Raw genomic sequence first — 14,250 nt, 5'->3', positions numbered from 1 at the left:
TAGAGCCTTCTCTTAAGGAGTTGAATGAGTATCATTTTGGGGGTCCTTGACATGAAAACGTTTGGGAACCACTGGCCTAGCCCTAGAGTACTCTATTTTATTTTATTTTATTTTATTTTATTTTATTTTATTTTATTTTATTTTATTTTATTTTATTTTATTTTATTTTATTTTATTTTATTTTATTTTATTTTATTTTATTACGGGCGTCAGGAGGTGTGCCTTGCAATGTCTAAAGAAGGCAAAACATTACCCTGTGTATGGCACTCCCTGCGCACAGACAGAAGCAAGTGAGCACCGAGTGATGGATAGTGACGGATGGATGGATCAATCCATGACATCTGTGATCATCATACACCATTTACTTACAGTGGTTCTCAACCTGTGGTCCGGGGACCACCAGCGGTCCTTGAGAGGGTTCCATGTGGTCCCCATTCAGCTAAATGAACCAAATGGACCCTTATTAGATATGTAACTTAACTGTTGGGTAAAACACTATTTAGGAAGAACAATCCATCTATCATGGTACAATGAATGTAACTGGGCTTGTTTTTCAATCAATCAATCAATCAATCAATTACAATTTACAATTTAGACATTTAGCAGACGCTCTTAATCCAGAGCGACTTACTTTACTCAAACATTGGCCACATTGTTAAACATTGAGAGAAAGAGGCCAAACGTTTGAAAACAACTGATCTACAAGCTCACAACGCCTCGCAACTTGACACGCTGTGAGCTTGTAGATCTGCTACTGTAGTTTAGTTTCACAGTCTGAGGCGAGTCAACCTGAATGTAACGGCCGCCTGGTGCCCCCTGGTGGTTGAACCAACACGGTGCTTCTACTGTCAAATGCATTACAGACAGTGTTGCCATGTCTGCTTATAATAAGCTACTTTGGGCTTAACTTTCTGTAAAGTTGCTTGTATTGTTTGTTTGTTTGTTTGATTGTTTGATTGATTGAAAGTTAACAGTTTGCAGAATAGGTACACCAATAAAGCATTAAACTGGTGGTTTACAACAGGGTCCACCCTTTTCAATTCATCTGAATTTTCATGTACCTGCGGTTGTTCCTCTCACACAATCTGGCCACAGTGGTTACAGAGGTGGGTAACAGCGCCCTCGTGTGGTTCATAACGCCAAGTTGAGATAAATAAAAATTACTCAGCTTTAAATATTATATTTATTCATAACTTTGATTTATTGTTGTGAAGTATCGTTAAACTTAATGTTTTGTTCTTGTTGTATAAATCCTCTTAGCTGAACTTTTCTTGTTTTTTGATTGATTGATTGAAATAATATGTAGTTTGCAGAATTACAGTACATTTAAAGCACAACGCAATAAAAAGACTGTTAACTGTGAGTGGACGACCCAATAAAGCATTACACTTGTTTACAAGAGGGTCCACCTTGTTCAATTCATCAAAACATTTAGAGACGTACAAATAGACACTTCGATATAGCCAAAAAGAATAGAACCAATATAGCCAAAAATAACCCAAAATAACTTTATTGTAAAACAAACGGTGCAAACACAAACATTAAACGCCATTAACAATAAAGAGACAATATGACGTACATGTTCCCTTCATTCGACGCAGGCACATCTTCGCGCACAGCTGCGGACAGAGGAAGCTGACGCCCAACGTCATTACGGCTTTTTAGACATGGCTGGTGGATGGAAAAGAAGCTCCACCTCCTCCGCGGCTGACTGACGCGGAGGAGAGCGTTTTTCGGGAGTCTGTCTGTCGCGTCTGTCTGTCTGTGTAGTTTTACTGAGGTTAATAAGATGTACTAATGTACTTAGATGTAACTAAGATGTACTTAGTTACTGTCCACCACTGAGTAACAGTAACTACAGTTTAGCAAATTGAAGACACTCAAGTAAAGTACAAGTAAATGTACTTTGTTACTTTCCACCACTGACTACAAGTATTTGAAGACTTTAGTTACTTTAGATTTGGATTATTATTACAAAACATGCATTAACCCCTTCAGCACTATACATTGAGCCTTCTTAGGCCGTTTGAACATAGCAGATCTACAAGCTATATGTGAGCTTGCATATCTGCTATTTTCAAATGCATTTTTATACTTGAAATGGGACACTGCTAAACAGGATTTTTTTTTTACTTTCTGTAATTAAGTACATTCAAATACTTTTTGTGCATTTACTCAAATACATTTTGAATCCCGGACTTTACTTTTTGGAGTATTTTCTTACAATGTGGTATTTTTTTACTTGAGTATAAAATGTGAGTACTTCTTCCACCGCTGGCAGTGGAACGCTGAGCTGCAGTTTCATCAATGGAGTGAAAACACAATCATTTTTCACAAATTGCAGGCCGTGGAGATAAACATAGTCTATTACCCATAGGCCATGTTTCAGGGTCAGTATAGTGATGGTAGAATGCACAGTTCATGTCTTCATAGTTATCAGGATATCCACTGGTCCAGTACCTGCACAATAAACACAATGTATTGACCCACATCCACTCAGTCACTCACATACAGTATACCAGTACCTGCACAATAAACACAATGTATTGAACTACTTACAGTGACTTTGATAGAATTACAATATAAAAACATGTAAAATGTCTCACTTTGTTGTCAGTGGTGTTCCATCCAGCCACGTCCAGGACGATCCGCTCCTTTTCAGACCAATCCATGATTCCCAGTGACCCCCAGACCTGAATCCTTTGATGAATGCCTGATCATGTGTACATGATTGAATCATCATTAATTTGATCCAATACATTCACTTCTTCACTTTAATCATGGAAGTAGATCACATGCAACTATGTGGACGCACACACACACACACACACACACACACACACACACACACACACACACACACACACACACACACACACACACACACGCACGCAAAGATGCATGCACGGACACACACACACTAATACTGCAGTGTAGATGTAGCCTACTCTGTTAGAAGTAGAAGTCCCGTATTAAAAATGTACTCAAGTAAAAGTACAAAAGTATTGGCATCAAAATGTCCTTTAAGTACTAAAAGTAAAAGTAAGTAGTAAAAGTAAAAGTATGAGTCACATCGCGATGTGTTGTGGGCTTGTAGATCTATTCTCAGTGGGACGCGTTGTGAGCTTGTAGATTTATTCTCACAATGTGTCGCATCAGGACGCGTTGTGAGCTTGTAGATCTATTCCCACAATACGTCGCATCAGGGCGCGTTGTGAGCTTGTAGATCTGCTATTTTCAAATGGTCAACATGTATGTCACTCATTCTTGAGATAAGGGACAAAAGTGTCCCACACATAAGAGCCTTATTTATGTTAAAAATAAATTACATACTAAATTAAAGTAGATTGTCAACAACATAGCAAACAATATACACAGTTAATTTTAATTCATATTTTCCATTAGATATCTCATATCAAATGTGTGTCCCACGTCTCCCGTCAACTCCGTCAGGGTTTTTAAAAGTCTTAAATTAATCAGAAAACATTGTCGACAGATTTAGCCTGAAGACTCCTTTTCCAAGTCCTGTTTATATTTGTTGCAACAGTGGAGCACCTGGTCTGACAAGCATTCAATTGTTTGATTTTAAACAAACAATGTTGCTATCAATGAGGTCACAGCTTTTACATGTCAACTCCGTCTTGTTAAGAATTCCAAAATAATGTTTATTATTTTAGTTTAGGGTTAGGTTTAGCTAACAAATGAAGCAAAAACAAAATGGCTACATTGTACTACAGAGGGTTAAGATGAGAACAAATGACATTTTGTCAACTCCGTCAGACGTCAACTCCGTCAGGTTTTGTGTCTGACGGAGTTGACATGTATCTGACGGAGTTGACAAAAGTGTTCCTAAAACAATAAAATAATATTTTTTGAATAATGGGACGTATTCTAATTTGGCACACAGTTAGAGCATGCCTTAAGGAACATTTTTGGCTATAGGGCCATCACAGATTTGTCTCGTGGTGACCATGGCAGCCATTTTCCAAAATTGCCGCCACCTGATGTTATTTTACAATAACTCAAGTTCTACACCACCTAGGATCTTGATTCTGATGACTAAGACTACATTTTCAAGGATGAGGGATACAGTGGTACAATTTAGATTTTCCCTGTGACCATGGCAGCCATTTTTCAAAATGGCCGCAACCTGCTGTTATTTTACAATAACTCAAGTTCTACACCATCTAGGATCTTGATTCTGGTGACTAATCATACATTTTCAAGGATGTGGGATACATTGGTACTATTTAGATTTGTCCTGTGACCATGGCAGCCATTGTTTTTCAAAATGGCCGCCACCTGCTGTTATTATACAATAACTCAAGTTTTAGACCACGTAGGATCTTGATTCTGGCGACTAATAATACATTTTAAAAGATGAGGAATACAGTGGTACTATTTAGATTTGTCCTGTGACCATGGCAGCCATTGTTTTTCAAAATGACCACCAACCTGCTGTTATTTTACCAATAACTCAAGTTTTAGACCACCAAGGATCTTGATTCTGGTGACTAATCATTACATTTTCAAGGATGAACCTTCTCTGGGAGGGGTCAGGGCTTATTTCAGGTGCAGGTTGAGTTGCTACTGACAGGACATTAAAAGGAGGTGGGCTTTCTGGCCTTTGACTTGTCCCTTTCAGGTACAGACGCACAGTTTGACTTCACTGGCCACTGCAGTGTGGCGTTGTATCTTGGTGGCCTCCTGCCAGTGTTTCTCCATCCTTCTCATGAGCTCTGTGTTCTGGGGCTCTGTTATAGTCAACTTACATTGTCTTGGCTGGAGATTGCTTTCCTGCAGGGTCCAGCCCAGTCTTGTGCAGATGGCTGCTGGCCCACCTGGAGGCCCCAACCTCACTTGTTTGGTTGGTGTGATTAGGTGGGGTGGTCGTCCCTAATCAGGATGAAGGGTTTGACCCTTTCAAACGGCAGTCTGGCCATGTGTCTGTATTTAGTTGTGAGGCTAGATACAGGATATGATTGTTCACCCAGCCCCAGGTGACTTGAGGTGAAGGCTCCTTTGATTTGGTAACATTGCTTTGGTTGACATGCTGGGGACACAGAACGGCACTGATGCCTTCAGTGTCTGCACATCCTGCCTGATAGTCCTGAAGGCAGATCTTCTGTCTTCAGTCTTTCGCTCACTGTCCACTGCTCACTGTTCACCTCAAGCAGGTCTTCAAGGTGTTTGCCTTTGCACAGGCTATATGGCTAGGACTCGTGCTTCAACCACTCAGAGAACTCCAACATGGTGTTGGTTGCTCCTGGGCCGCAGAGCATTGTGCGGCAGAATTCAGCTCTCATCTCTGGTGGCAGCTTGTTGAGGAGTCGTGCAACATGTGAGCCGCATCTAAGTTCTGTGTCTCCCTCTGGGCCTAGTGTAGACACTTGTTCTTTTCCGTAAAACACTAATTGGTGGGGCTGTCCAAACTTGTTGTTTAGGTGTCAATCGGGTCTCTGTTGGTGAAGTCGGGTCTAGGTGGTCTAGAAGATGAGTTAGTCAGGGGATATTAATACAATCTGGCAATAAATTCCTTATAAAGAATTTTCTTCACCAATGTGTTTGGAAGGGTGTCTACTAACATATCCCACATTGCTTTATATTCAACCACCCTAGGGGAACTTTTGACAGCTGCTGAAAGTTGGGGTACCATCAACAACCTATATAAGGCAAAATGTTCATTATGCTTTAAGTAGCATGTGACATGTCAAACTAGGGAGTTTTCATGATTCTGAATGCATTCCAAGCATTAGTTATGCACGAAGAACACTCCTTGGGCTGAAAACGGCCATAGCCGTCATCACAAAATGAGGTCAGCACATTTGGGCAAGTGGATATATGGCCGAATTTAGCCCAAGGGGTTTGACCCCTAGTTTGGCCATAGACTCCCTAGTTTGGCCATAGCCACTTGGTATATGGTACCCAACTTTCAGCAGCTGTCAAAAATGCCCCTAGGGTGGTTCAATAGAAACCAATGTGGGATATGTTAGTAGACACCTTTACAAACACATTGGTGAAAACATTCTTCGTAAGAAATGTATTCACAGATTTGACATTATTCTGATAATATTCCCTGACTAAATTGGTAAAGTAATAGCAGGTCCACCATTTTTGAAAATGGCTGCCATTGTCACAGGATAAATCTAAATAGTACAACTGTATTCCTCCTCCTTGAAAATGTAGGATTAGTCACCAGAATCAAGATCCTAGGTGGTGTAGAACTTGAGTTATTGTAAAATAACAGCAGGTGGCGGCCATTTTGAAAATGGCTGCCATGGTCACAGGGCCAATATAAATAGTACCACTGTATTCCTCATCCTTGAAAATGTGGGATTAGTCGCCAGAATCAAGTGCATAAATGTCCCATTTTAGAAAGAAATGTTATGCGAAAAACCTGTTCCTTCTCAAGATTGGTAGTTGAGACCTGTGTCTACAAATACATCTATTTGATTTGAATGTATCTTAAAAAAAAAAAAATCTAGTTTGAAAAAAGTTTTGTCCCTTATCTCAAGAATGGGTGATATATGGCTGAGGTTGAAGGACCTTCATATAATTGGACCTCGCTAATAATCATGATAAAAATAGCACAATTATTTTTCTATGTCTGTGTCTCATAGGAGGGCTGTGGGCAGTTCAGAAACCCGCCCACCAGTGACATCATCGATGTGTCTGTGTCTCATAGGAGGGCTGTGGGCAGTTCAGAAACCCACCCACCAGTGACATCATCGATGGGTCTGTGTCTCATAGGAGGGCTGTGGGCAGTTCAGAAACCCGCCCACCAGTGACATCATCGATGGGTCTGTGTCTCATAGGAGGGCTGTGGGCAGTTCATAAACCCACCCACCAGTGACATCATCGATGGGTCTGTGTCTCATAGGAGGGCTGTGGGCAGTTCAGAAACCCACCCACCAGTGACATCATCGATGGGTCTGTGTCTCATAGGAGGGCTGTGGGCAGTTCAGAAACCCACCCACCAGTGACATTATCGATGTCCAAACATCACTCAAATTGGTACACAGTCTTTCTAGAGTCATTCAACGAAACGGGTCTTTCAGATTTATCAGACTCCATCCTGATTGGCTAAGATTGGCTTCCAGTGCTCAGTTTCAAACAAAATGGTGCAAATCATGAACACATCGTGTGATTTACGTGAAATTGTGCACGCACATTCCCACTAGGCCGAGGAAGAAATGACACATGAACATTTTCAACTCAGCCTCATGGTGGCGCTATAACTGGCCGAAAAGCGTTTTTACCTCTAACTGCACGGATCTGTGGATAACGTTGTATGCCAACTCCCTATAGAGGCCAAGGATTTTTTTTCTTCACATCTGCTCTTTATAGCGCCACCAGGAGGCCGTTATGTAAAACACGTTTTCTAATATTACTCCTTCACATGCTCTCCATAGTCATGTTATCAAGACGGGTTTGTTTGATTTCTCATAATCCGAGAGACAGCGAAATTCCTTCACGACGGACGACGTACGTCGCGACGTATATTTTTCCGTCGCAACGTATATTCGAGTACGTCCTGGCGTAAATATCAATTCGTCCCGGCAGAACGGACTCGTCGCGGCTATATCTACCCGTTTGCGACGTAATAGGTTGGCTATTATTTTCCGTCGCGCCAGAACGGGACTCGTCGCAGCTATATCTACCCGTTGTGGCGTGAGCTGGACTCGTCGCGGCAGAACGTGACTCGTCGCGACTATATCTACCCGTTTGCGACGTGCGCCTCGCCGGTCCGGTCTCCAGGCGAGCCTGCGTCCTTCATATATATTTTTTTCTGCTCTCGTTGGACTTAACTTTAAAAGTCCAATGGAACACCTCTTTGTAACGGGCCGCTGTAGCATAGTGGTCTAATCCCTCGCCTCTCTATTCTTTTTTGCTGAGGACGCTGGTTCAATTCCCGCTCGCGGCAGACCAAAATTATTATATTTTAGACAGACACACAGACAGACAGACAGACAGACTGCCTGTCTGCCTGCCTGTCTGCCTGCCTAATGTATTGTAAATAATGTATTCATTCCATACGGCTATTTTTTTTAAATATAAAAACTTTTGTCTTTCGCGCGATTCGAACCAGCGTCGTCAGCACCAAAACATTGAGAGGCGAGTGATTAAACCGCTAGACTACAGCGGCCATACGTTACAAAGAAGTGTTTCATTGGACTTATAAAGACAATAGCACCCAGCTGCAGTCTCGCAAGGGGAGGGACCGGAAGTGCTTTTATTTCCGGCTTCCACGTGCACAAGCGCACATACACGCACGCGAAATATAATGCGCGTGCACGACACGCACTTGCTGGTGCGCGCTTAAATGCCGGGTGTATATAGTACCATCTGTGCTTAAACATAATTACGTGGTCGGTTTGGAAAAGTTTGAAGTAGTTTGTTGTAGGTAATATTTTAATTGAAAGCTTATTAGTTGGTGGTATAAGTGTGCATATTTGAAGAAATGCAAATCTAACAATAATAAAATGATATGCAATAATAGGCTAGGCCTATATGGTCGATTATAACATAATGATATCAAGGCATTTAAGTAATGTAATAAGTTGCTATAACCCCGTACCCCTGTCCCACACACACCATGTCCAGACCATAGACCACAGACACACGACCATATGCATTTAATTTACTATGAAAACCTGCATTTCCCGTCAGTCAGTCAGTAAGTGTGTCATGTCACGCCTCGTGTCATGCCTCCATATATGGTCACGCCTCATGACACGTCACACCACCATATATGGCCGTTTCCATATGATATAAGATCCCGACACTGACCTCATCAAACCCTGGATAGCCATACATTGAAAAGACTGGATCATCACCTAGATCTCCATATATGGAGCTGAGGCGGCCAGCAACTCTACATCTGACCTCATAATGTAATAATCAGCTCATAATGTAATTAAAAGACGAGCACATAACTTAATAGATTTTTCTATAATGTAATAATGTGTTACATTAAGAACCTCCACATAGGCGACTCATACTGTAATAAAACTTCATAATGCAATAATGTCTTTATAATGTATGAGCTGATTATTACATATTGCATTATATTTCGCGTGCGTGTATGTGCGCTTGTGCACGTGGAAGCCGGAAATAAAAGCACTTCCGGTCCCTCCCCTTGCGAGACTGCAGCTGGGTGCTATTGTCTTTATAAGTCCAATGAAACACTTCTTTGTAACGTATGGCCGCTGTAGTCTAGCGGTTTAATCACTCGCCTCTCAATGTTTTGGTGCTGACGACGCTGGTTCGAATCGCGCGAAAGACAAAAGTTTTTATATTAAAAAAAAATAGCCGTATGGAATGAATACATTATTTACAATACATTAGGCAGGCAGACAGGCAGGCAGACAGGCAGTCTGTCTGTCTGTCTGTCTGTGTGTCTGTCTAAAATATAATAATTTTGGTCTGCCGCGAGCGGGAATTGAACCAGCGTCCTCAGCAAAAAAGAATAGAGAGGCGAGGGATTAGACCACTATGCTACAGCGGCCCGTTACAAAGAGGTGTTCCATTGGACTTTTAAAGTTAAGTCCAACGAGAGCAGAAAAAAATATATATGAAGGACGCAGGCTCGCCTGGAGACCGGACCGGCGAGGCGCACGTCGCAAACGGGTAGATATAGTCGCGACGAGTCACGTTCTGCCGCGACGAGTCCAGCTCACGCCACAACGGGTAGATATAGCTGCGACGAGTCCCGTTCTGGCGCGACGGAAAATAATAGCCAACCTATTACGTCGCAAACGGGTAGATATAGCCGCGACGAGTCCGTTCTGCCGGGACGAATTGATATTTACGCCAGGACGTACTCGAATATACGTTGCGACGGAAAAATATACGTCGCGACGTACGTCGTCCGTCGTGAAGGGATTTCGCTCCACCTGCATAATCCACCCTCATTGGCTACAATTGGCTTCTAAACTTTTCAGGAGTAGCCTGCTTTGTACCCTTTTGTACAAACTCCTCAACTACTCAACGCAGCGTCCGATTGTGGTGAAACTGTGCATGCATATTCCAACTAGGCTTTGGAAGAAATGCCACTTGACAGTTTTCAAATCAGCCTCATGGTGGCGCTACATTAACATTACATTAACATTGACGACCTTACAAAGGCTCAACTTATGTAACTTAAATAGCATTTTATGTAGACATAGCACTCTATAGTGTATACGCATAATTTCATTATATATTCTACTGTTAGACAGACGTTAGGTTTGTAGTTTATATATGATTCATGATGACTATTTTTATGTCTTTGATGTAATACCATGTGTTGTTCTTGCTTACTGTAAATCACTCTGGCGTAAGAGTGTCTGATAAATGCCTAAATTGTAAATTGTATGTTTGTAATAATAATCCAAACATACAAAGTAACTACAGTTCAGAAATAATTGTAGTGGAGTAAAAGTAAAAATGTTGCCTCTGAGATGTGGTGGAGTGGAAGTACACACACACACACACACACACACACACACACACACACACACACACACACACACACACACACACACACACACACACACACACACACACACACACACACACACACACACACACACTAACCTGTTCTGCTGGACTGTTGATGACCACCAGATCAGCTGCTTGACTCTGACAGTAATCTCTAGATTCCTGCCATGATTTCCATACAGTTTCTCTGTAGTAACATCCGTCTCCAAATGTCGTCCATCGTCCGGGACACGACTTGACTAAAAACATCAAACAGGAGATTTACTGATGGATTTTCACTGTACTGATAATCAATTCTAACACATAGTTGTAATAATAATAGAATTCAGAGATAATAATAATAATAATAATAATAATAATAATAATAATAATAATAATAATAATAATAATAATAATAATAATAATAATAATATTAATAATACCTGGGACTTATATAGCGCTTTTCTAATACCCAAAGACGCTTTACATGTGTGGTGGCCGGGGGGGGATATGAGAAAAGACAACTTTATAAGAAAACAATTATAATTAGAGTAAAACCAATAAGAACTGTACATGTAGCAGGTTAAAAACACATCAGCTCGGGAATGCTATTCTGAACAGGTGGGTTTTCAGTGCGGTTTTGAAGGTGGGGAGTGAGGGGGCATCCCGGATCTGTTTGGGGAGAACGTTACAGAGGGTAGGGGCGCCTGTCGCCCCACAGAGGGGTAGGGGCCACGGAGAAGGCCCTGTCGCCCCATAGAGGGTAGGGGCCACAGAGAAGGCCCTGTCGCCCCACAGAGGGGTAGGGGCCACAGAGAAGGCCCTGTCGCCCCATAGAGGGGTAGGGGCCACAGAGAAGGCCCTGTTGCCCCATAGAGGGGTAGGGGCCACGGAGAAGGCCCTGTTGCCCCATAGAGGGGTAGGGGCCACGGAGAAGGCCCTGTCGCCCCATAGAGGGGTAGGGGCCACAGAGAAGGCCCTGTTGCCCCATAGAGGGGTAGGGGCCACGGAGAAGGCCCTGTCGCCCCATAGAGGGGTAGGGGCCACGGAGAAGGCCCTGTCGCCCCATAGAGGGTAGGGGCCACGGAGAAGGCCCTGTCGCCCCATAGAGGGTAGGGGCCACGGAGAAGGCCCTGTCGCCCCACAGAGCGTAGGGGCCACGGAGAAGGCCCTGTAGGGGCCACAGAGAAGGCCCTGTCGCCCCATAGAGGGTAGGGGCCACAGAGAAGGCCCTGTAGGGGCCACGGAGAAGGCCCTGTCGCCCCATAGAGGGTAGGGGGCACAGGGAAGGCCCTGTCGCCCCATAGAGCGTAGGGGCCACGGAGAAGGCCCTGTAGGGGCCACGGAGAAGGCCCTGTCGCCCCATAGAGGGTAGGGGCCACAGGGAAGGCCCTGTCGCCCCATAGAGGGTAGGGGCCACAGAGAAGGCCCTGTCGCCCCATAGAGGGTAGGGGCCACAGAGAAGGCCCTGTAGGGGCCACGGAGAAGGCCCTGTCGCCCCAGGTTTTGAGCCTGATCTTCTTGGGGATCACAAGGAGGCCGGCGTCGCTGGACCTGAGGGAGCGGGATGGTTTGTGAGGATCGAGGAGGGCGGAGAGGTAGGGGGGAGCCAGGTTGTGCAGTGACTTGTAGGTGGTGAGGAGAGGTAGGGGGGGAGCCAGGTTGTGTAGTGACTTGTAGGTGGTGAGGAGAGATAGGGGGGGAGCCAGGTTGTGCAGTGACTTGTAGGTGGTGAGGAGAGGTAGGGGGGGAGCCAGGTTGTGCAGTGACTTGTAGGTGGTGAGGAGAGGTAGGGGGGGAGCCAGGTTGTGCAGTGACTTGTAGGTGGTGAGGAGAGGTAGGGGGGGAGCCAGGTTGTGCAGTGACTTGTAGGTGGTGAGGAGAGGTAGGGGGGAGCCAGGTTGTGTAGTGACTTGTAGGAGAGATAGGGGTGGAGCCAGGCTGTGCAGTGACTTGTAGGTGGTGAGGAGAGGTAGGGGGGAGCCAGGTTGTGTAGTGACTTGTAGGAGAGATAGGGGGGGAGCCAGGTAGTGTAGTGACTTGTAGGTGGTGAGGAGTAGGAGTAGAGATGTAGTGGAGGGTAAAACTAATCAATGGTGTTTTCTACAACACATGTTTACTCAAAGTACAATAATGTATATTTGCTACTTCTGTCTCTTAATACAAAACTTGTATTAAACAATTAAGCCCTATTTTAAAATTATGTCATTTGAATATATCAGATCTAAATTTATTTTGAAACGTTTGACATGCTTTGAAAGTTTGAGTACTTTTACTTTGGTATTTTGGTGCAAGTAACATTTTGAATAGCCTACAGGCGTTTTAATTTAGTTGTAACAGAGAACTTTTTATATTGTGGTATTGTTACTCTTACTTAACCCATTCAGGACAGGAACCCTTTTTGGTGTTTTAAGCATTATGTTATACTATTGAAAAATAGCAGATCTACAAGCTCATAATGCGGCACTGAGTGCCGCGCTATGAGCGCAAATCATTGAATAGGCCTATATATTCTTTCAGAGCGAACGTTTTTAACTCATATCTTTGTTTCTCGGGGGTCCCTGGAACAACATATTTTCAGACGGGGTCGGCGGCCAATTATATATAATTTCTGGGGGTCCTTGACATGAAACACTTTGAGAACCAGTGATATAGAAACAGGTTTTTCAGAAAACTGTTCTGATTTAGAAGACATTATCTGGTCTCAGTAGTACTTCTTCCACCACTGAATGTACGCATGTTTACAAAGTATGAATGAATGAATGAATGAATGAATGAATGAATGAATGAGTGAATGAGTGAATGAATGAATGAATGAATGAATGAATGAATGAATCTTTATTTTTGTGTCTTGTCGTTAAGACCCATCCCTTGCGGGATTATAAGACACCAACAACATAAATAAACAATATCACGTTCACTTCCCACACAGAAGTAAAGTAAATAAGTAATAATAATCTATCTCTCTGTGTACGTACGACTGTAATCCACGTAACTCGGGAACCGTTCGCCACGCCGACTTGAAATTCGGCACACGCGTTCCACCCCCCCCCCCCACAGGGAGTGCAGTTCAAATACCATTAATTGGTGCGGTCCCCAGTTCAAATATAATAATAATAATAATAATAATAATTATTATTATTATTATTATTATTATTATTATTTATTTTAAATTATTGTTCTATGATAATTGTCATAGTCCAGCAGTGATGATCTTAGTCAGATTTTCTACCTCTAAATCCCTGATAAAAGATCAACTAGAAATAGTAATAATACACAATATTAAATGTTTTGCAACATCTCTCACCTGGTGGTGGTGTCGGCGTCCTCTCCCTCATCAGCATGTCGTTATGAGCCGTGAGTCGGGTGATCTCCTGCGTCAGGTTCCGCTTCTCATTCTTTAATTGCGTTATCTCATTCAACAGCTGAGAATTCTCCAGGGTCAGGGCGTCGCAGTTGGGCTTCTGGACATCTGTAACAATAGGATTGTTAGGTTTTGTTACCTTGTTTCTACACGGACCGATTTCAGTGTGAGTCACCACCAGTGCAGTGGAGCTGACAGATCGTAACATGCTACGTTCTACATGAAACTTGAATAAGTGTGTAAGCGGCTACATCTTTAATCATCCGTTCTTGGAGTATGAGAGGCAGGAATGAAACATCATCCAGGGTCAGGTTGTTTGTGACTGAATTATCTGCAAACAGAGACCAGAAGGTGATACTAAACACAGTTGTGACTGATATAAGAGTGACTTAGAAAACACATGTTGTCGGACAGTCTGACCAACG

The 14,250-nt window shown here is 43.1% G+C and overlaps 1 protein-coding gene across 1 annotated transcript in view; it reads right to left on the bottom strand.

The window, feature by feature from the left end:
• Positions 1-2,602: 2,602 nt before the first annotated feature.
• Positions 2,603-14,250, bottom strand: part of LOC310867085 (matrix metalloproteinase-15-like) — a gene marked incomplete at both ends in the record, with an annotated part of 29,356 nt that continues 17,708 nt past the window's right edge. Inside the window, 3 exons of the mRNA XM_083776880.1 lie at positions 2,603-2,713; positions 10,579-10,721; positions 13,769-13,933. Of these exons, the coding sequence (XP_083633006.1) occupies positions 2,603-2,713; positions 10,579-10,721; positions 13,769-13,933 (419 nt within the window). The remainder of the gene's footprint in view (positions 2,714-10,578; positions 10,722-13,768; positions 13,934-14,250) is intronic.

Source organism: Protomyctophum parallelum (genome assembly GCF_964188405.1).
Source record: "Protomyctophum parallelum genome assembly, chromosome: 11".
NCBI classification, from domain to species: domain Eukaryota; kingdom Metazoa; phylum Chordata; class Actinopteri; order Myctophiformes; family Myctophidae; genus Protomyctophum; species Protomyctophum parallelum.
Note: the sequence above shows the minus strand (reverse complement) of the source record. Positions and strands in the feature narration are given on the sequence as shown.